Genomic DNA, 22,510 nt, shown 5'->3' on the forward strand with positions numbered 1-22,510 from the left:
CTGATTTAGTAGATGCCAAGGCCAATCGGGAGTTGTCGAGTTCGATCCGGAGTATGATATTAACGCCGAGTATTCCAAGTAGGTCATCGACTCATTGCAGCTACTGTTGTCAATTTGCTTGTGGCGGCGGGTCGATCACGGAGGAGGCACAGCGTTGAAGAGTTGAGCTGAGAGCCGTTCGAGGCTGATATTAGGATTCTCAGTCGCCTCTGAGAAATTACGCTGGTTCGCTATTGAACGTGTGGTTTCGTCGAGGTACAGTTCTTCCGCGGGTCTCACAAGGCCCTATTATCAAAACTGCCCCCCTGGCCTACCAAGACAGACTTTAGTCCATACCTCAGATTCCGGGCGCTCGTGGGGAACGAAAAGGCCCAGGGTCCCACAGCGATAAGCCGTTCTCCCACGTTCCTGATCCTTCGCAGTCGGGCGAAAGCAAAATTGACTAAGCCACGACACGGTTAGTCATATTTCCAATCCGAGGGAATAGCGAAGGATTCCGGACCACTACTTTATCGTCAGCCGCAATGACGTGAGACAAAAACAGGACTGCGTATCAGGCGACTAAACAGAGGAGATCTGGACAAGTGATTTCGTTGTAGCCAAAGAGACATAAATCTGAAAAGCCATCCATAGCCGTTTCACTGGGAAACACTTGGAGGCGCGGTGCGAGCTCCCACTACTGAGCCCTCTATCTACCCTGGTTCGCCCGTGTTTGCCAAGTAACTTACCATAGAGACTCATCAAATTGGCCCGTAATCTTTCCGCAAAATGCCCCATAATTAACTATATGAGGAAGTGATCTACAGGCACAAGGAAGCGGGCTCCAAAACCGTTGGTCCTTGGCAGACCTGTCAAACCACCATACCGGTAGAGTAAGTTGTGGGCACTGGTATGGAAGATTCCGGGCCAATTTGTTGAGTCTGTACGGTAGATTGATTGCCTGCACTGTTAATCAACTGTTGATGCGGCCTGCTATTAGTGTCAGATAAACTTACTCAGCTCGGGTGCCAAATTAATTTTAGCAGCAGCAGGGTTACCAGACGCGAGCATAATAGATAGGATGCAGCAGAATACCGTATCGACTCGATAACTTCGTACTGGATTTCTCCTCCACTTAAAATGGCTCATCAGTCCACGCGCAGTTATCACGACTACCATATTTCGTACCACAACGAATGATTTAACAGTTAAGCTCTGGGTTGCCTGGATAAGTGGAGAAGAAATTTAGTACGAATTTACCGAGTCGATACGGTATCGCGAAGGTTGACTAAATGATAAGGACAAGATCCATATTTTCTCACGTAAGTCGGACTACCCGAGACCTAGTTCCCCCCTGAAGTAAGTTACTTCCCCTCCCAGCCTATGGAATAAAATAATACTGTAAAGATTCGCGAAATTGAGAAAGTCTAGCGCGACGTCAGATCACCTGCCAGCTGAGGCTATTGGATGGAAGAACGATCGGACCCACGGTCAAGTCTGATCGAATTGCCAAGACCGTGCTAAATGCCGCGCTGGACTTTCTCAATATATCGAGTCTTGACAGTGGCCAACCAGGCCTAACTTAATAGAGGTAGTAATAACTAATTAACCTAGGAAGATTTGCCAGCTACGAGCGTGGCGTGCGAGTACAAGCCAGCAGTTAATCATGAGACCCTAACAGTGCCAAGGAGCAGCTTCAACCCGGTTACCCGGGAGCCCCCTTGATCCCCGGCAATGTGGAGTCCATTATTACGACTAACGTCGCATTTTCCTCACCTCGCGACTCATGTGGGGTCAAGACACCGTCATTCGAGCTGTCTGCGGCTTCATTGGGAATGGTCAGGGCGTCAAGAGAAGATCCTCTACATTTCTGCTCTTGCCGTTCCGTTGAGTGGCCTGTTCCCTGTTCATCCGTCCGCTAAGACACTCGCTAAGCCTTATTGCTCACTGACAACGAGCTTGATTCCTGAATATGAATGCGTAAGATTACCCTCAGTCATGTCGGGATGGCAACCTTTCGAGTGGTGCTTTCACTCTAGAGGAAGGCATATAACAGCGACGGCTGCATCGTCTGAAAAGGCCCAAAGGCTTTATTATCCAACAGGTCATACAAAGCACAGTGACGTGCCCTCTGTTACATGCTCACCTACCCTGTTTCGCCCCAATTACAAACATTAGCCATCATATGCTTGTTCCCGTTCATCCTTGCCGCCTCTACGACCTCGATATTCATCCAGCCAAGAACAACAAGTATGACCCTTTTCCCAGAAGTGACTTTGAAATCCTCGACGATGTCCTGATCCTTGAGTATTTTGAGCAAGAGCCAAGCAAGAGCTTACCAGAGCTAGCATGGACTCCAAACTCTATGAGAACCTCCATATTGTGTACTTTGACGAGCAGACCCATGTCGAGTTTCTTCCCGGTGTTCTTGGAGGCAAGGGGCCCCCGAACCAGCCTTCGCCTTCCCCTCCACTGAGGCGAAGTCCTTTCTCGGTCTCACCGCCATCGATGAACGTGTCGGGTTTTCGGCCTACCTCCGTAGAGTCGTGTTGATCCAGCGATTTACGAGGTACCGGAAACGCACAAGACCTTCTGGAGGCTTCGTCCGCAGCGATAATGTGTCCGAGTACGTTGTCCTTGCCCTACCATCTTCAAAGCCAGCCTCTGCTTCGTCTCTTGGCCGCCTGTCGTGCTCTCCGTAACTCGTCCGTGTAAGGCGCGAGTCCAGTACTGACCGGTTTATATTTCGTCATGCATCATGTGGAACTCCTAAATTCCTTGGGCGAACAGGGTCAATCTCGAAGTTAGCCGAGGAGGGATTTTTTTTCCTGGTCTTGCCCTTGGGCCGCCTGTTTCCGCGCATGAGGCTATTTCTGTCGTGCTCGAGCTTCGACTGTCCCGTACTGGCGAAGCACAGGTGGCACCGGGTTGAGAAGGGGGCAAGACGGGACTGTCTTGGAGGAAGATGCATGGAATTTATGCCGAGGTAGTGAGAAAAAACGTCGACGTCACAGCAAGTGCAACCAAACCAGAAAAAAATGGCCATCGAATCGTGCCCCAGATGTAAGGTGGCATAAAAGCTGGCAGCAGTAAGTCCTGGTCTATTATTCCTTGTCTGACGTCCAGAGGTCTTAGTTTCCAATCCTTTGTTCCCAGCTTTCATCCTTAGGCTTTCGTTCCAGTTTATTGTTCCTAGTAGCTCGTCCCCAGTCTCACGTTCCATATCCAGAGACAAGAGTCCTCAAGGTGACAGTTGTACATCGAAGGATATCAATATGCCATTATCATTTATTCATGTCTTGTCATTACTCGTCTCACTTCCAACTTTATCTAGAATATGCTTCTGAAACCATGGCAAGTAAACCGTTTCCGCCCATGAAGCAAGCTCCCTCAGTCCCGAGATGATCTGATATATATCCCTGATGTTATGAGTGCTGCCAAACTCATACTCCGTCCAGAACTGAATCTTTTTGCCCACGCCCTGAGTTGACATGACAAAAAGCCACCGGTGGCCCATTACAATTATTCCGGGTACAAAAGGTAGCTCGGACATGGCCTCGTCTACCTGCTTGTTGTACTCGTCATCCGTGAGGGATCCTTGGGTGTTGATCCGCAGCAACAGGAGAACCGTGTATCGCAGGAATGTCCACTGGGCTGTATGCCAAGTGCCCATTTGCACCTCAGCGGCGTTCAAGTTCTGGCCTGGTTCCTTAGTCTCAATGCTCAGCACGATTGGCCGCAACTGCAGGCGCTTGACATGGACGACATGATTGACAGAGAGCGTCGGTGTCTTTTCGCAGAGTGATTGGAGCGTGTGTGCGAGGGCAGGGTCGTTGCGACTCGGATCAGCATAAATGCAATAGTCGATCATCTTTGTTCCAATCGATCTCGGCAGGAAATTTTTGTGTGGGCGAACAGTAGTGCTATCGGGTGTTATTAGCATAAGCCCATCTGTCTAGGTGCGTGTCCAGGAACTTGCCATTTGGTGTAGTTGAAAAGACCTTCTTCTAAATCGAGAGGTCCCCTGAAGACTGCAGCCAAGAGGTGGCCGTGGACCTCTTCATTCCAGCCCGCTTCTTCGTGTCCCAGTTCTTGGCAGTCTGTTGCCCTCTTCAAGATTGTTGCTACCTCTTGGGGCGATGGGATGCGGCCTGGGAGATGTTGAAACTCGGCTGACTCCCTGAATGCGTTTTTCCAACGGCGATGCCCCATCTCTCGTACCTCGGAGCTGTCGAGAATCTCGTCGCGTCGGTCGAAGGGCAGGATGCCGTCGCCGTCACTGATGTCGGCGAGAGCGGAGAAGAGTTGGGCGGCGCTGAGTACCGGTGGCTTATCGATGTCTAGATGGCGTGAATCGAACCCTGTGTCGTCGAGGCTGAGGCCCATGACCTGTCGTTTGAGCGGCGAAGATGATCGCGAGGGAAGGGAATACGGCTCTGAGGCGGACGATGCTGCGGACAAGCTGGGTGCCCGCTGGTTGCTGGCGCGTGGCGTGCTGTCGACATCGAGTTTCCGTCGCTTCCCGGTCGGTGTATTTTCCATATTCTCTTCGGTCGGCGGCGGGCTGGGCTCTTGGAATGTCGTTCGTTTACTGCCGCGACCCAATGGGATTGTTGTCGGCTGTCGCAGTGAAGATTCTTGGGGAGAACCGGCTTGGGGGGAACCGAGCAATGTTTCGATCCAATCGAGGACTCTCTGATGGTCCGTCATGGCGTCAATTCATGCTGTGCTGAGTGCTGGTTTCGTCGAGTCTATGGCCATGATGGTTTGGTGTTGAGGTGCATGGATTGTTTTGGTGCCATGACGAAACGCTTTGGCAGGGCAACTGGGTGGGGTCGCAATGCGCAAAGCCACAGTACCGCCACAATGCCACAGTGGCACGCCTCGAGCCACAGAGCTGCGCCACCATGTCATTGACTATCCAATCGCTGTCGAGCCGCTCCAAGCCGAGCTGTTAAGCCGGATTCCCGGGATCCAAGCCGATGAAGCCGACATCATCATCGGCTTCACCACGTTTCTCGTCAACCTGGTGAAGATGCTGTCGAGCCCAAGTTTCTTAGGTCGTGGTGAACGGCTCCTTCATTCGTGTAGACGCCCTCATGCCGCTACAGCGTGCGTCTGACCGACCGAGCCGACCGGTGCTTCGCCGCCCAAATGGACGCCCTCAGGCTTGCGAGCCATGCCGAAAGCGCAAGGTGGCTTGCGACAACCATCAGCCCATTTGTCGTAGGTGCCAGAAGGCCGCCCGAAGTATCCATTGCGAGTACATCGTCGACTCGCGCATGTCAATCCGGACCCCGTTCTCACCTGGCCAACCCATATCTGCATTACCCACCTCAACCTCCAGCGTCTCGTCCCCAGGACACCAAATCCAGGAACCTTCCACTAGTAATGTTGGTAATATCAGGCCCACTGTGGACTCTCTCCCAAGGTACCCCTTCATCGAGACTGGATATCTGGGCCCGACAAGCTTCTGCGACATCTACGAGCAAGCCCAAGAAAACCTCTCTATCCTTCGCGGCAGGTCTAGCGGGAATAGTAGCAACGCCGGGCAGGTCGACACGGCCCCTTCTGTGAAGCTGCCAGAGCTATCCCCTCGGACCCTGGAAAGATGTCTGGCCGTTCTCAGAAAAGTCCCACGCCGGGACGAAGGCGAGAGACTGTGCAACGCCTACTCCAACCCCAACGAGATATGGCTTGGTCTCGTTGGCCATCGAGTGCGGGACTCCTTCTACGATACCTTTGGCCAGGATCTAGGCGATGACCGGACAGATGCCGGTCTTGGCGAAATCGCAAAGCGGCTCTGCTACAACACTTCACGACCTTTGCGAGAGGATGAGAAAGACCCGGAGCAATGGGTGCGTCAGTTTTCTGGACCCAACCTCAGATGGGAGACGATGGGCATCATTTTCTTTTACTGGGCCAACTGTACCTACCAGTCAACCCCGCTCTACGCCGAGCTACTGAGGAACCCCCAGCATAAATCCGATGTGACAGACTATCTCGAGGCCATTGACTTTTGCATCGAAATCTCCAAGAGTCTAACCAACGGAAACTCGTTGCTGGTTTTCTTGCTTCTCCGGCGGGGGCTCCTTGAATCCATGAAATCCGGAGATACCAGTGAGCCTCTCATCCAGGCTTGCCAGGCTTGAAATGGCTGACACTTTTGTCCAGGTCCGCTGATGTGGAAATTGCACGGCGATACGGTTTCCCTCCTCACGTTTCTGGGCCTACACGCATGTGCGCCCGACGGTCCCAAATATGTGCCGACGATATGCTCCGAGTGGAAGCGAAGAGTCTGCGCTTTTGTCTTCATCGTCGACAAACTACTCGCCTCTTTCACCGGCAGGCCGCCGGCCCTCAGTCGCCGGTACATGCTGACTCCTCTGCCGCTGGACCTTGATAACGATGTGTTTCTGGGAGACAAGGTATCTCTTTCCCAGGCTATGCAACAGCTGAATGCCACCGGCTGGAACAAAAACGGCGTCATGACCTCCTCGACCATCTATCGTGCTCGGACCGCAATTGCTTTTTTGAAAGACGAGTTACTCGAGATTGCCATGGGTCACGGGCTTGAAAGAACAGTCGAGACCCTCTTGTAAGCCACAATGCGACGATAGCACAGCTTGAGGCTAACCCCGCAGGGATATTCTGCGACGAGAGTCTGATATGATGGCAGCCCTTCCCGCTGGTCTCCACTACAAGCACGGGGATATGCTCGATCCATGCCTTGGCCCGACTATAGTTTACAGCCGCTTCCTGGTCCATCTCGAACATCTGCACAACCTTTTCTTCATCCACAGGCTCCTAATCCAGAGGGGCTACGATAGCCAGGCTGATTTGGTGGCCGTGAGCTTCGAGATGTTGTCCGTTACACTACTTTCCTGGACGCATCTCGACCGGTTGCCCCGGATAGCGATAGATATGGAGTGGCTTGTACGCGATGATAGACTCTCGCTTTGATGCTTTAGCTGATCTTATAACCAGGTAATGGCATATGCCGCTCCTTCGGGAGGCATCCTTTGCCAGGAGCTGCTCAAGCAAACCGCAGCCCCCGACGTGGTGCCAACCAGCGGGAAGCCGGGCCCGACGCGCTTCGCCATCATCGAGAAGCTGTTCCTCTTGATAGGCTTTCTCGACTGGGTCTCGCCGAATGCACCGAATAGTGACCTCTGCAGGTCATGTAAGCGGGTCATCCGTCTGGTCTTGGAGAAGGTGACGCAGGAAACCCCTCCGGCTAGCGGAGCTCCACAGGCTGTGCCCGTTTTCGAACCGTGGAAATGGGACCTGGGAGATACATCGCTGGACTTTGAATTCGATCTTCTAGACACCTTTGAATGGTTGCGGCCGGAACTGCCGTCAATACAGGGTCATGTGGACCAGAGCCTGCCTGATTGAATGGGTCATCTGGAGGGTCTGTGGTGTAGACAGAGGTCAAATATTTGTCAGTAAAATGTCCATGGGTGCACTACGTGCTGGTTGAGTCGCCATGGCTTGTCACTGCTGCGCAGGTTTCGAGGGTATGGCATTCTAGCGTGACACCTGAGAGCAAGAGGGCATTGCATCTATGCAGACCAATTGCCTGTGATCGGATACCCCCAGTACATCGAGATCAGTATGGGTAGGATGCCATAAGCCAGCAAACCAGCCCTATCATTCTATCAGCAAACTCAATGGTTCCATTCCCAGAGAGCATGGCAGGCAACTTGTCTTTTGGTTTGCTGAGCCCGCATCTGGAGTTGAAGCAACAATCTGTCACCACATGCTGTGCAAATTGGCAGTCTTACCGAAAGAGCTTTCGTCGTATGGGTACTGACTTCGCCGAAAGCCTCGGTAGTCATCCAAGATACAGCATACAATCGACCTGGTTGGGAGTTGATGCTCAATAAAGCCTCGTGAATCAGTTCGACCCTCGCCTGCGTAACTTTTGTCGCACTCCCAGTAAGTCCGGTTTGCAGCGAATTGAACCGTGCGCCGAGAGAAGATTCGTTCCTGCAGAATTCGTCCTCGTCAGAAGAATCGGGGCACGAGATATCTGGTTGCCTGTAATCGTCAAATGAGATTGTGGGTGGCGCTCGTCGCACTCTTTCAACCAAGCCCGGATCTCAGCCATAGAGGCCTTGGATCAGGCTCAAGTCAACTGGAATAGAACTACATTCCCCCAAACGTCACATCTATAATGTGCAGCTTCAAAGGCACGGCTGGAAACTGTTGAGAGCTGATTGCATCTCGGCGCCAAGCACTCAACATGCGTCCAGTGTCAAAGTTATCAGTCAGTCATGATAATTGGGAATGTCTGAGGGAATTGATTGGTTTTATGAAGAGTTTGACTTCAAATAAGCCTAATGGTTGGATACGAAGATCCATGTAATTGCCAAATAGAATTTCATCATGTTCTATATAAAACAGTCCCGCGTATGCTCTTTTCATCCAAGTCCAAAAATGCCATTCCCCAATGTAGTCTCAATCATGTTGTTCTCCTAAGCTGAAGGGTCCACGCGAATCAAGCAGGAACCCATACCAGGGATCTTGTTCCAGTTCTCATGAGGCTCTCGGATGTTCTCCATGTCCCAGATCTTCTTGATGGGCACTTCAATCTTGCCCTCGACAAGCAGCTGCATGATGGCGTGCTGGTCTTCCATGAAGGTAGAGCGATCGCGGTCAATATAGTAGAAGCTGGTGCTTCTCTTGGTGAAGAGGCAGCCGTTCTTGGCCAAAAGCTTCATCTGCGCAGGAAACTGCGATCGCGTCTTGCCGGCGTCTCCTTGGATGATGTTCATGTTGCCTCCAAACCCAACCACACGGCTGGGCTCGTCTCGGATGAGGATTTCCCACGACTCTTCCCAGCTCTCGAAGCCAATAGGGTCGTAGACGACATGAGCGCCGCCTAGGTTCTTCATCTCGGTCATCCAGTCCTTGTTGGCGTAGGTGAATGGGTTGGCTCCAATCTGACGTAGAGCGGCATGGTTGCGCTCCGAGGCGGTGCCGTAGACCGTTGCGCCTTGTAGTAGGCAGAGAGTCGTCACAGCATATCCAACAGCGCCGCTCATGCAGTGGACGAAGACGCGTTGGCCCTTGCCGACCAGATCAGTAGCGCGGTGAACCAAGCCATAGGCGGTGTTCCAGTCGAGGACAACGCCGAGGGCCTCTCGCATGTCGATACTCTCGGGCACAGCGATCAGGTATTTTTCAGCAATGTTGATCTTCTGAGCCTCAGAGTCATACACGGTCAGAGCACCAACCAGGTCGCCGGGCCTAAACTTGGAGGCCTTGTCGCCGTTGGCGCTCACACGACCGACGAAGCAGTATCCGGGTGTCAGCGGGGCGGCTTTTTGCATGGGGTATGAGCCGAGACGCATGTTGATGTCGGCACCGGAGAAGCCAGCGTAGATGACATTGCATTGGACCTCATTCTTGGCTGGGGGAGGGATGTCGGCGGTGACGACGTTGACGTTGGAGGGATCGCCAAAGGCGGAGATGACGACCTTGCGGATGGTGTGAGTGGTCATTTTGGTGGTTTGACGGGTATCTTGAAGGAGAAGGGAATAGAAAACGGGATGGCGGTTGTTCAAGTGAGGTTGGTTACTGTGTGAGTTGGTGTATGAAGACTTGGATGTCTCGGTATCTGGGCTGAATTGGAGTCCTGAATAATTAAATCAAGGGAGCAACTCGATGCCTTCTCTACACTTTACTTATACTATTGTGTGTCTCGCCCACTTAGTCGGGTAATAAACCAAATTCAGTCAGTCGACATGGATGTCGATCCTTCGTCGATCCTTGGTCGCCAGTTCGCTCCGCAGTCTGATTGGTTCTCGCTCTTCGCTTCTCGCGCTCTCGCGCTAGACGAATGCAGGTCAGCGTCACAGCGAGCGAAGAGCGAGATGCTGACGATCCATCGTGGCGGAGGAACACGCTGCGCCACTGAGGCCATGCTGTACTTGCCATTCGTTATGGCGGCAGCACTCGACGCGATGCGACTTTCGCGACGCGAATCACTCGCGCTAAAGCATTCGACCAAATAGTCTCCCTCGCTGCGGACTTTTCACCTGCTGTCCTCTCTGGAAGTCCAGCTGGTCCGTGGTGCTGGAGATTGGTAAAATCGCTACGGCCAGCACAGGAGACGCTCATCAATTCCAGACGTAGACTAGGTACGGGACGCAAGTATCTATCGGTTGTCTTTGTGAGGCATCACTACTACTGGAGGTAGCGATTCATCCCTATTTTGAGGTCTGTCTTCCGCTTAGCCTCCAGTCTTCTGTTGATCTGTGTCGCCACCTGCGTATACCACATCCCCAGAAAATACTGAGACGCCGCCTTCGTGAGAGTCATCCTGCAGGACAACAGAAGCGGCCTGTTCAGCTGCGGAAATGCTTGCAGAGACACCGGCTACTCCAAGGCCGACAACGGTGATGTCTACATTCCGAGGACTAGTATGGTTCGAGTAGTGCCGAATCAGAAAAAGTAGAAGCTAGTAATGAGCTGAAGGATAAACTAGGCCCAACTTTGGCGATACTGGTGGGCAAACGGACCTTGGTAGCACGGCAACAAGGTGCATGCGTACTGGACTGGCCAACGCCGTGGGATCGGACGATGCTGATCATGTCTGAGTAATTCCGAGGAATGCAATTGGCGCAATAACTCTAATTTTATACAGCTAGCACGGGGAAATATGTAGGTTCGAAGGTAAACACGGTCTACGTGTGTATATATACATAAAGGGGGAGACAATTAGACGGTGGGCCAACCGCTGGAGAAATCGATGGTGTTCCAGCCAAATTTCTTCTGGCCATCACCATATCCGATTCTGGTGTCCACATAGTGGTAGTACAGGACCTGTCATGGCATCATATTAGAATCAACACGGCGCACGTAGGATATTGTAATAGGTCAGCTCACCGCTCCATATTTAGGGTCTTTGTACACGCCCTGGCCACCAGGTCCATAGACCCATCCATGGGATTCGAGCACAACTGAGCCGCCACCGCTGGCGCAGGACTTTCCTTTCTTGTCGACGAATCCGCCTGTGGCCGAGGTCGATCGGCAAACCATGATCTTATACTCCTTGCCAGCAGCAGGTCTGTCCGCGTCGAAGCCGCAGCACTTGCCCTGGGAGTAGAATAAGTAGTAGTAGTTGCCGTTCTTGTACAGGTACGGAGCTTCAATAGCCGTCGTCACAGGCTCATAGACCAACTGGGTTGAACCACCACCGCTGGCGGCGGCGGTTGGGGTGTTCTTCATGGGCACGGTATAAAGGCCCTTCCACCAGCTTCCAAAATACATGCGCCACGTGCTGCCATCCTTGAAGACGTTGGAGTCAATGGCATTGTATGGCTTGGAGCTATCGGAGCGCACGCCGGTGGCGCCGACGTCGGTCCAACTGCCCACGTCCATGGAGGAGGAGCGAGCTAGACCGATGGCCGAGTTCTGCGAGCCAAATGCGCTGACAGTGTAGTAGACGTAGTACAGGTCGCCGATCTGGATGACGTCCGGGGCCTGCAGGATTCATCCCGTAAGTCATGGTTATATGAATGGTACCTGGGCAGCTTGATACTTACCCAGAGATCCTGGTTTCCAGGAAGATTAATGGCCGAGCCCTTCGGAAGCATGGCGCCCTTATAGGTCCAGGGACCTTCTATCGCCGGCGCTGTGTGAATGGCGATACGTCCGCCGGTAGAGAAGCGGAAATATGTGCCATCCGAACGTCGGATGATGGACGGGTCGTGCGCGTTGTTGCAAACCCCTGAGCAAGCCTTGGGGTTGGCGTAGCCGAAAACGCCACTGGACAGAGCCAGGCCGGAGAGGAGGGACGATATCTTGACCATGGTGACAGAGCGATGACCTGAGGAAGAGCCGAAGGGTTGGTAGAAGAAGTCTCGTGAAAGCCGAGCGGCCAGAGCTGGAATCCTTATAGACTGCCTCGCGCCGGTACCTCCCTCCTTGACAAGCCATTAAGCACTCCAATACGAGAGCCGGAACTCACGGAGCCGCAAGAAAGTCGTGTGGCTACAGGGGATCTCTTCAAACAGCGCTCCTCCCTCGCTGTCCTTTAATCTAGGAGTACCAATTACATCTAGATCGGCTAACGTTTTTCCGCCATCGTCCGAACGATTTGTGGAGATGTTTGTTCCATCTTGGGTAGGTAATCCCTACAAGCGCGCCATTAGACTCGGCTTCTTCGCCATCATCCGACAACGGAAAAACTACAACCGGGAATTTCTTCGTTTAATTGACCGCATAAGGCTGGTATTGTATCAGACGCTTGGACAACTTTCGGAAGGCGAGCGCCGAGTGAAGTAAGCCCATGAGGCTGTTCCCTGCTCTTGATTACCTGGAAAATACCAAAGGCTGTGGAGACCTCAAGGCTTTAAAGCTTCTGTTGCGACCTGCCACATTGGTATATATACAGATAAGTAGACGCAAAGGGGTATTATCAACAAGGGTTTGGTGTTTCCATGCTGCGTAGGACCTAGGTGCGATCAATTGTGCTAAAGCGTGACTACCTGCAGTTTCCACACGTAGATCATGTAGCGTGTGACTTCAATTAATTATGCGAAAACTTGACGCTAAAAGGTGAGAGACTTCGGGCATGGAAATCTTATTGAACGTTAGTACATAAATTTATACCGCTGCCTTCGCGCTCAACGACCTAAGCTTGGAGAGCTTTATCATAGCGAGGGCTGAGATCTAGGGTAGGGGAGGTTCTTGTCTCAAGGCCTGATGCCGCGGGACGCACACCACCCCTTGTGTCAAGTATGGAGTTGGTGATTCTGAATCGCAGGATTCTTCGGACTATGTGGGGTCTGTTATTTTAATTATATTTCTGTCGGTATGCCCCGGATTTTGAAAGTCCTCAAGCTCAATTCACCGCTTGGTTGACTATCTAACGTTACAAACGTAAATATTGCGTATCATTGCGATGAGTCGGGGATAACTGTAGTCAGGATTAGCATGGCTGAGTTCTTGTCCAGCAGTGACGAGTTCGATGGAACTTTCGTGTCACTTTTAGTATCCAAAATATTGAGTAGGCTGATAAAACGATGCCGATCGCTAGGTCAGCATATGGCTCTTCCTCTTGCAGTTCTTTCAGATTCACTCCACTCCCCAAGTTCCTCGACTTCAAGATAGCCGAGTGTCACATGATATTCTTTAACAGCCCGTGCAGTCGCTAGCTTGGACTCAGACAACCTTGCCATCATTTCCCCCTCAATGCATATCCGGACCTGTCCTCAAGCCCCATTCCTCCAAGCTTTCTTTTCTCCAGAATTGAACCCCCCCGATCCAGGATAGAGGCTATTTGTTCTTGTCTGGAATGTTGGAACCATTCCCCTAAGATGAGGTCTCCTTTATAAGGGATCGGTCGTACGCGTCCAGATTCTTCTGTCTGTAGTCCACGGCCGCTTCAGATGAAACCACGACGGCCGTAGCGACCCTTCCCTTCACAAATATTTATTACTCTCTATGGCGGCAAGTATGCCTCTCAACTACAGTTCCCTCAGGACCTTCCAAAGGCCCCGTCTGACTGAGAGTGGGCGGCTTTCCATAGAGTCGGTTACCGAAATTGAGAAATAGGTACTCAAAGCACAGACTCAAGGCGATCTTGCTCTTCAGTGGAAGCCACCCTCAACCTCTGCGAGATACTGTCTTGCCCTCGGCTGCCGCTATCAGTTCGTATTGACTGCATTACCGCCAGATGAAGCAAATCGAATCCGTGGTCCGCTCCAACATGGTTACTACTCGGACAAGTGGCTGGTCCTCAGCGTCAGACGAGGCCTCTATAATTCAAGACATGGACGTTAAAGTCGAGCCATACACCATCTACGACGATCGTGGCCGCCAACGTTGGGATTGATCCTTGTTTGAAGTCATCGAATTTGCGGGGGGAAAAAAAAAGCTCAGGTGTATCAGACTCTTCAATAACGAGAATAACGAACAAGAAGCGTCGAGGAGAGACGAGTCATCGTGGATTACGCTGATGAGTCAACTTGCTGATTGGTATGAATCTTGGCATCAACATGACAGTTCCCAAGCGTATCAAAAACATATTTTCGACCGCACCTTTGGTACAGCTGACGTCACGTACTGCTCCAAGATTACGCCTGTCTGCCGCGCGGTCAATTTATCGGGACTTTCAAACATGATCATTATGCTCTACTAAGCGGCAGCAATGGAGGGTTTGCATCTTCATATCGAGGCACATGCTCAATACACGCTTCTGGGTCATGAATCAATGCCTCATTTTGTAGTTTGGTGAGTACTAATGAGCTATTTGTAGAAAAGAAAGAGAAGAAAATATAGTTAACGTGCTCTAAGGCTCACCTTTACTCAATAACCCTGTTTGTCGTCACTTTACCTCATTGCGTCGCAAATTCTGATCACGCCGATTTCTCCTTGCTCAAATTCTTCTTGCATATCTTGGAGCAGACTGGTAGCCTAGTATATTCTTAGCGACGATACGACTTTTGCAACTGCCTTTATGGCTTCGCTGAAACGTATTTATCGACAAGATCTGAGATAGGCGGTGGCAAGGCACCTAATGAGCTCGTCGAAGGGAGATATGAAGGGGATTGATTCTTGCCGGATCCAGAGATGCAAAGTTTCTAGTTTTCTCTTCTCGCAACCTGACTGCCAACCAACGACAGATTCGTCAGTATCTGCTTGGTCCACTTTGTCTAGCTGTGTCAGTCTCGTATTGACTGAAATATTCAATGGCGGGGAATGTCTGAGCCAAATTGGCTACGTGTGCCCACACGCCGGGGTTAGGCCGATTAGACCCGCTGATTTGTGCATCTTGATATCAGTTTGCTTTATAAAACGCTAAGAAATATGAACTTGATGTGCTCCATGGCCCTGCTTCTATATATCGTTCCAGGTGCTAAAACCTGGCCGGATGTATCAGTAGTCTCGGAGGGGGGGCGGGGCGCAGCAAGGCTGATTAATACGTTTGGCAAGGGATGAGATCGGTCTCGCAACCCGATGCCATTGGCAGACGATCAGATTACATCGAAATTTAATGTGAACTATTTCTGGCTAGTGGGGAGCAATCCAGGGCCGGGGCCGAATTACGTTTGGCTTTCGTGGTTCCGCGGTCTCATCCCGGTCCGTCGTGTGCATACGCGGAGTTTGACTTGTACACGATGCCCCCTTTTCGGCTGACCGCCAGCTCTTCTGTGCCTACACAATTGCACGTCCCCCAGGTCAGGGGTGCGTGGCTGAGCAGGACTTGCTCCATTCCTCCTGGTCGGCCCTGCAGGAGAAACAGCCTTTGACGATGCCGCCGTCTCTTATCATTTGCTCAAACATTTCCCAGACGTGCAGCTTGTTTCCGTCGACTTGGCATCTCCGTCGTACCCAAGCTCGTCGCTAGTGTCTTGGCGGGCAGATACGCGTTTAGGGTTCTGGGATATGGTTAATCTAAATAAGCATCCTGGCAGCTCCCCACCTTAGCTGAATGGTTAACGTCAACACGAAGGAGCCAAGAATCTTCGAACAAGGAGACGTAAGCCACCAGGCGGCCCTGGTTTATTGTCCTCGTAGCAGTACATATATCAAGATCGCCGAACCGTCCCGTTCCATTAGTGTTGAGTTCAAAAACAACATTCTTTTTTCTGCTATACTTCATAATACTTCATCACATAACTTTTTCAGCGGGCCTTGCCAACTTCAGCCCGTAGTCTGTCCCTACCGATTTTCACACACACATTTTCCAAGGCTACGATACCGCCAACATCGACAAAATGGGCATTTTTGACCCCGAGCACAAGACCAACGCGCACATCTTCGAGTTGCTGTTGATCATGGGGGCCGTAGGGTTGACCGTGGGACGTATGATACGCGCGGATATGCCCATGACTAGAGCCGACACCATTGCTCTCGGCATGGTGAGTGAAAGAGCCCCCAAGCCCGAGGAGCGGGCATTTGATGGTCGCCGCTATTGGCACGGAATGCTAATCCACATCGGCCACGCCTGGTAGGGAGGCAAGTCCACGCTCATTATAGGCTACCAACTTCTGACGGAGCACAACCGCAGGATGAAGCGCTTCTACAGTCGCAAGGCCTGCCTCATCCTGAACACGCTCGAGGTCGCCTTTTGGGGGGCCGTCGTCTACTTCTCCCACATGTCCACCTCGGCCATGTGCCCCCTGGACAAGGACCTCGGGGCGACCTGCATCATGGGATGGGCCATCATCGGTCTGGCCGTCTTCATCTGGTAAGCTACCACCCCAAGAGGACACTCGGGAGACGCCCCAGCGGTGCTGACCCGAACAACTATCCAGCGTCATGTCCGCCTACGCCGCCATCCTGTCCGGCATTGAGCTCCGCCGCCCCCGAGAAGAGCCTGACGACAACCGCAAGTTTGCCCACTTGACAGACGCGTTCGACGACAATTACCCGCTCCGTCCCGTCCCTTCCATCCCCCAGCAAGCCGGCCGGGAAACCGAACAATACTACACTCAGTATTCGCCAAGAAATTAAGGTTGTTAGTTGGGTCTCGGTGGGGAGAGTCAGCCAACGTATACCAGCGCTGCCATCCACGGCACTTGGGTGGTACGACATGCTGTACGTAACCGCTCATCCTGTATATTTCCTTTGTTTGAGTCGGCTTTTGAGTATCAAGGCATCACGCATCCTACCCCTGGATACCTGTTTGGTCTCCATGGACTTTATAGACACGGGACATAGAGGGGCTGATGGTTCGCACTGGAGCCGCCATATTGCGAGGCAGATGCTGGTTGGTTCAGCGGCTCAGGAAAACACATGAGATATTGGAGTGTGAAGACCAACACCTTATATTCAACTTAAGACTATACAGGTAATACATCTACATTCATCCTTAGACACCTTTGGGATCTCCATTTCCAATACATCAATGTCAAGACACTCATTGGGATAGCAACGAGGAAATAAATCCATACTGATGGCACAACTGACCAGCCCGAATCATCGCGGGCGTCGAAGAAGCTCATACCAAAAAATCCCTATTATAGTTAGCTCATCAAAGCTACCCACGAGGCAGGAAGGCATACCGATACAAAAGACGCTGGAAGGTACACTAAGGTAACCGCAGTGATGACACGAATGGATGCGCTATCTCCTAGCATGTGGTTCGACATTTGCTCGGTGGTATTCTGACTCTTCAGGCTGATCGTACCCGAGGCCTGCCGAAGATGCATTAGCTGAGAGTTTTATGGGCCGAATTTTGCCTTACTGCTTGAATTGTGCTGTGTACGCGTGAGAGCAGATGTTTCACATTTGACATCAACGCCTGGTTCTGGATGAGGAGATTCCGCAAGGTTGCTGAAAACTCATTTGCCGACTCCTCCGATATTCGACGGCGCTCTCGCAGTTCCGCATTTGAAAAGCCCAACTCGTTGAAAACACGCTCATATGAGGAGAGAATGGGTTCCAAGGGTGAAAGCCTCGTCTCGATGTAGCGAAGGGAGGAGAGCTGGTCGTATGTTGTCTTGAAGTCCAGGGTTTCTTCGATTTCCACATTCAGGATGTCCATAGCCTGGAACCTAGTAAGCAATATCCTTACAATTTTGTAGGGAAAAAAGAAGAAATTACTAGTTCGTGGAACTCTTTTTCAAGGTCAACCATGTACCATCTCCAATTTTGTATGTGCGCAGACTGCCAGCAGAGGTGGGGTTGAAGGGGGTGCTCGTCCAGGTCCATGATTTCTGTTACTCGATCGAGAGAGTACGATTGGCGGTTTGGAAAGATTAATAACCATGTGTTTTTTTCCGATTCGAGGCTGTATTGGTGATATAGGCCTATCTGTCGAATCACCCAAGTGACATTTCCTTTACCCAAAGCCTTGCGCTCGGGGTATTTGAAGATGTATGATGTTTCTGGCAAAGGGTCAGTCACCGCTTCGGTTTTCATCATAGATGGGCCATGTCAAGATCTTACCCCTCATGGCTCTGTGTCGCCTCCACGAGCAAGGCGAAAACGCTTCCTCGACCTCGGTATTCTGAGCTCTAAAGGATAGGACAATGTCCCAAACGTCACGCATGGCATTCGCAAGAGTCAAAAGCCTATGGATCATGCTTTTGGAGACATCCAACGGCGCCCAAGAAAATGGTTGGTAGACGATACTTGGCTCTGTGTCAGAAACATTAATTCTTATTCTTTTGGTAGATATCTTACGCTATTCTCCTGACGAAGCTGTCGTTGCGCATATGAGTTTCAAGATCGTGTTTGCTCTGGATGCGCCTCGACCGATTCAATTGTCCTTGAACTTCCGATTCTTTGTCGCTGGCGTCGAAAAACTCGAGCAAATCCATGTAAGACTTATCTTCGGGAGCGAAAATGGCGTCATCGGTGTATGGTAGGTCCAGGTGGATGTCATTTCGCGATTCCATTTCTATTTCCATCTTTATCTCTGGGAAGGAAATGAGAAATTGTACTTGGGGCTCAGAAAAAAGACTCGTCAAGAGATTATGTCCTGTTGGGTGGGGGGAGTTGTATTTCGGATTCGTTCACTCGAGAACCATCTAGGTTGTAGAAATGGGTTTCTGTGTTGATTGAAGGTTCGAGAAACTAATGAGATACAGGCGGAAGATCATTCATATTAATGCAAGCTTATGCAACCGCCGAGGTTATCCTTGACGCCAACACAGCCACCCAGGCAGTACAACCCGCAGCGGGCGGCTTTCGCCTGGTTGTGCCCTGCTACAGTACATTTAGCCCCCTAGTGACTAACTAAAACAAATCCGATGGCTCCCTTAAGGTGAGCAAATTTCTGGCACAAAGGGAAAAGCCCCCCGTGAAACTGGAGCCAGCGGCGGAGTTGCATCACTGCCCTCTGTCCCTCTCATTAGTTTTAAGCACCAGCCAAGGCCGCCTGCTGGGCGTTGCTGAGACAAATGTGAGCGACGTCGTTTTCTATGCACCATCCATGCGACTTTGACTAATATATACACTTACATTACTTCTTGGCGCTGGAGTTTAACAGGGGCGTTATACCACCAGACGTCGTTTTCTATGCACCATCCATGCGACTTTGACTAATATATACACTTACATTACTTCTTGGCGCTGGAGTTTAACAGGGGCGTTATACCACCAGACGTCGTTTACCATCTATTTGGTTAGCAGGTGCATCGCCGAGTTAATGAGAGAAGGCTCACTTCAATTCCACAGGTTTTTTTACTCATCTTCCATTTGCTCTTCAGAAGATCGAGCAGAGTTTCCTCAGAAATGTAACGGAGCTTGACAGAGAAGCGCGGCAATTTTCGAGGCATCGTGGATCAACGGCGTTGCCGAGGGTTGGTTCAATCGGGCTCTGGCTGATAATATACGCCTTCAGCCTAAAGAACTACGACAGCGTGAGATGTGAGTCAGTCCGGACCAATTTGCGTGTTGCATGCGAACCATCTCTTCCAGCGGGCGCAAGTGACGTGTCGAGCCCCAAAACGTCCAAGTGCTGTTTTCTCTTTGCAATCAGGCTGCGTTCTCAGTCTCATCGGCCACTATGAATGGCACACGGAAACGCACATGCTGACTTGGCCCCGGCCGACCGAACTGTGAGAGATACCGGGCATCCAATCAGAGCTGTATATTGCCTCGTCATGTGGCACAAGACAGGCAGACGCTGCACATTGCTTTCAGCTCGGTTATTCTTTAGACGCCCCAGCCCCATTTCAAGTGACAGGGCTTGAAGGGGAGGTCAGGCATCCAATCAGGGCTATTTCTTCTATCTTCATGGCAGACAAACATGCATATTGGCTTCAGCCTGCATTTCATTTGGCCTTGGCACCTTTGGATTCCTTGTGCCCGTTATTCGACGTAGCCAAGGTGAGTTTGAACCTTCAATAAATCTCCCTTTTCTCTTCTGACGCAGGTCTGTGTTCCGTGTGTCGTGTTTGCCTCCGTTGGACCAACTGAAGTCACACTTCATCTCCAGACATTTAGTGCTTTGAGTAAGCTTCAAAATCGCACCATCATTTTCAGCATGTCCGACGACCAGCCCATAGAGATGGGCGACATGAACAGGTCTCCAAATTGGAACTCGTCGCCACCTGGTCACCTGGGCCACACAGGGCAACCCACTCCTCCTCCTGTGCAATCAGGGTAACTCTCTTTCTAAGAATTCGATCCCAAGATCATGCATGACTGACGCTTTTTTTCCCAGCCCGGTAAACAACCGGAGACCGATGACTCTACTGTAATAAATAAATTCAACCATGCATGGCCGTTCACAGCTGATTATTGTCTAGGCGCAAGCTACATAGCATCGACATCTTTATGATCGGTATCTGCACGGTCATCGGAATGGGCTTATATGTCAGAACGGGAATCATTTTGAATACTGGTGGTCCGGGTGCCGTTATTTACTCCTTTGCTTTCCTCGGCTTCCTTACCTATATGGTCATGCACTGCCTGACAACCATGTTGCGTGTGTGGCCCATCGCAGGCGCTATTGTCATCTTTATTGAAAAGTTTGTTGACAAGGAGGTGGCCCAAGTTGTGGCCCTGCTATATTGGTGAGAGGAGCCATTGCCATCCGCGAGCAAGGCTAACGTCTAGGACATGATGTCTAGGCTCACTTTTTGCTTCAGCTTTGCTGGGCTTACCACAGTCATCATTGAATTAGGACAGTACTACGATCGTGATGACAATCCAGAAACCTGTCGCAAATTCAAAACTTGGTCAGCTGCCGTGTGTGCTATTTCGTTAATTGTGCCGTGGGCATGTAATCAGCTGCCTGTCCAAGTGAGTTATCAATTTCTCACTAGAAATAATTGACTATTATTTACATCTTTTAGTGGTTTAGATATATTGAACGTGTATTGGGTTTCATTAAGCTGGTTATCGCATTGATCATCATCATCACCATGAATGTTATCAACCCGACAGGTAGGCGTTGAATTCTGATGCTCTTCGAATCAAGCTTACCTGACTTGCTCCCAAGTTTCCGAGGTAGCAGACATTAGTCCTGAAATCACATACACTGCCACACAAAGCACTGCCACCAAGACAATCACTGAAGCATCCCCATCCTTTCTACCTAGCACTGATGCTTTCAAACACCAGGATGGCTGGAATGGTGGTTGGTTTGCAGCCCTTGTTGCATGCATCTTAATCGCCTCCTTCGCTTTTATTGGCATCGAGGCGATCGCCGTCACAGCGAAAGAAGTCGTCTTTGAAACCAATAGCGATGATCTAGACGCCGATTCTCTGTTTTCTAATACTACCGAGGATCTGAACCCTCCTCCAGAGTCTACCGAGGACGGTACTGTCACAAGAGACATTGCAGAAAGCGAGAGTCTCTCAGTCCTCGATACCGATATTAGAAGCTCCGAAAGTACTTCCAATAATCCCTTCGAGTTGGCATCCTTGCTCCCATTGGTGATCACGGTCATCTACATGTGGGCTGGTTGGATCGTCACTCAGAATGTCTCTTGGAAGAGTGTTTCACTGCCGTCCTTGGAATGGACCGATAACTCCGACCCCTGCAATGCAGACATTTCCATCTTTGTCATGAGCGCAGACAAGCTACACAAGAAAGGTGTCCTGGCAAACTTTTTGACAGGTCTTCTGATTACCAACATTGCCTCTACATCAGGTGCAGCACTATATATTGCCTCGCGCACACTGTTCGGGTATACTTCTGCTTACGCCCGAAAGCACAAAGACGCCAGAGGACTACGCATCTGGATTGCCCGTATGTTATCTATCACTACTTCGTGGGGCGTACCTTGGGTTTCTGTTTCTGCTTCGGCATGGATGTTCTTGCTGCCAGTCTTGATGCGTTTAGGCGGCGTCAAAGTCATTCGCGTGAGCTTGTTCCTACACCATTTGAGCCTGTTTCAACTGACCCGACCAATCTAGGCCATCGATGTGGTTGCTCATATGGCTTCTGTGTCATGTATCATCACCTGGGGCTTGATTTCACTCTCCGCTCTCCGGTTCTATCGATGGTGCGTTAACCAGATAAACCCCCCATATATTTCATTCGCTAATCAGAAGAGGGACCTCTAGCCGCTGTAGACACCCTAATATCACTGTCTCTGGTAGATTTAAGAGCATTATGAAGGTTGATGACTCGTGGTATCGCATAAGGATCGCCATCTCCGCCTTATCGACTTTCTTATGCACCATGGTCATCGTCTTGGGAGGAATATTCACCGCCGTCTTCAACAAGAAACAGTCATCTTTTATTGCAATTTTCTCCATTGTAGTTCAACCTATGTCGGCTTTGAGACAGAATGCTTGCTAACTATTCTAGGTCGGGCTTTTCTTTGTCCTTACTGCTGTGCTTAAGTGGACCAGAAAGCCCTCGGAATCTTATGCATGGCCCAGGATTAGACTCGGTGTTGACTTGCGCGATCCGACTGAAGTCAATCGTATTTTTGACGACCTCGATGATCAGATCAAACACAGGGAAGAGGGACGAGATGAGGCCGAGGACGAATGATGAGATACTAGAGGTGCTCTGAAAGGTGAATTAGAGCAGACTGGCCACAGTTCGTGCCTGTGCGCTGAAGAGTCTCTCAAGGACGGAGGTGAGCGGTGTTGAATGAATTAA

At 50.9% G+C, this 22,510-nt stretch overlaps 7 protein-coding genes across 7 annotated transcripts; 3 read left to right on the forward strand and 4 right to left on the reverse strand.

Annotated features, from left to right (window-relative positions):
* Positions 1–3,160: 3,160 nt before the first annotated feature.
* Positions 3,161–4,758, reverse strand: BGZ61DRAFT_215920 (uncharacterized protein). Its single transcript, XM_046238054.1, has 2 exons — positions 3,959–4,758; positions 3,161–3,902 (listed from the first exon to the last, which is right to left on the reverse strand). The coding sequence occupies exons 1-2, from the start codon at positions 4,687–4,689 to the stop codon at positions 3,272–3,274; spliced, it is 1,362 nt and encodes a 453-aa protein (XP_046093902.1). The 5' UTR covers positions 4,690–4,758; the 3' UTR covers positions 3,161–3,271.
* A 320-nt stretch (positions 4,759–5,078) lies between these two features.
* On the forward strand, positions 5,079–7,377 carry BGZ61DRAFT_374552 (uncharacterized protein; the record flags this gene model as incomplete). The annotated part of the gene is made up of 4 exons (XM_046242344.1): positions 5,079–6,099; positions 6,154–6,577; positions 6,624–6,915; positions 6,967–7,377. 4 exons carry the CDS (start codon positions 5,079–5,081, stop codon positions 7,375–7,377), a joined length of 2,148 nt encoding a protein of 715 aa, XP_046093903.1.
* A 903-nt stretch (positions 7,378–8,280) lies between these two features.
* On the reverse strand, positions 8,281–9,660 carry BGZ61DRAFT_468376 (chaperonin 10-like protein). The gene has a single exon (XM_046247870.1). The coding sequence runs from the start codon at positions 9,486–9,488 to the stop codon at positions 8,460–8,462; it is 1,029 nt and encodes a 342-aa protein (XP_046093904.1). The 5' UTR covers positions 9,489–9,660; the 3' UTR covers positions 8,281–8,459.
* A 997-nt stretch (positions 9,661–10,657) lies between these two features.
* On the reverse strand, positions 10,658–12,044 carry BGZ61DRAFT_405882 (glycosyl hydrolase). The gene is made up of 3 exons (XM_046243144.1): positions 11,535–12,044; positions 10,876–11,472; positions 10,658–10,812 (listed from the first exon to the last, which is right to left on the reverse strand). Exons 1-3 carry the CDS (start codon positions 11,799–11,801, stop codon positions 10,708–10,710), a joined length of 969 nt encoding a protein of 322 aa, XP_046093905.1. The 5' UTR covers positions 11,802–12,044; the 3' UTR covers positions 10,658–10,707.
* Positions 12,045–15,713: 3,669 nt separating this feature from the next.
* BGZ61DRAFT_541758 (uncharacterized protein) lies at positions 15,714–16,452 on the forward strand (the record flags this gene model as incomplete). Its single annotated transcript, XM_046255086.1, has 3 exons — positions 15,714–15,857; positions 15,951–16,186; positions 16,254–16,452. 3 exons carry the CDS (start codon positions 15,714–15,716, stop codon positions 16,450–16,452), a joined length of 579 nt encoding a protein of 192 aa, XP_046093906.1.
* A 329-nt stretch (positions 16,453–16,781) lies between these two features.
* Positions 16,782–18,430, reverse strand: BGZ61DRAFT_575095 (uncharacterized protein; the record flags this gene model as incomplete). The annotated part of the gene is made up of 6 exons (XM_046256177.1): positions 18,127–18,430; positions 17,890–18,074; positions 17,545–17,828; positions 17,186–17,488; positions 17,004–17,135; positions 16,782–16,955 (listed from the first exon to the last, which is right to left on the reverse strand). Exons 1-6 carry the CDS (start codon positions 18,351–18,353, stop codon positions 16,782–16,784), a joined length of 1,305 nt encoding a protein of 434 aa, XP_046093907.1. The 5' UTR covers positions 18,354–18,430.
* Positions 18,431–19,683: 1,253 nt separating this feature from the next.
* BGZ61DRAFT_487385 (amino acid permease-domain-containing protein) lies at positions 19,684–22,399 on the forward strand (the record flags this gene model as incomplete). The annotated part of the gene is made up of 8 exons (XM_046249963.1): positions 19,684–19,776; positions 19,823–20,052; positions 20,199–20,465; positions 20,523–20,694; positions 20,748–20,838; positions 20,894–21,646; positions 21,814–21,902; positions 22,211–22,399. The coding sequence occupies 8 exons, from the start codon at positions 19,684–19,686 to the stop codon at positions 22,397–22,399; spliced, it is 1,884 nt and encodes a 627-aa protein (XP_046093908.1).
* Between the last annotated feature and the right edge of the window lie 111 nt (positions 22,400–22,510).

Source organism: Ilyonectria robusta (assembly GCF_021365365.1).
Source record: "Ilyonectria robusta strain PMI_751 chromosome Unknown BGZ61scaffold_73, whole genome shotgun sequence".
Classification (NCBI taxonomy): domain Eukaryota; kingdom Fungi; phylum Ascomycota; class Sordariomycetes; order Hypocreales; family Nectriaceae; genus Ilyonectria; species Ilyonectria robusta.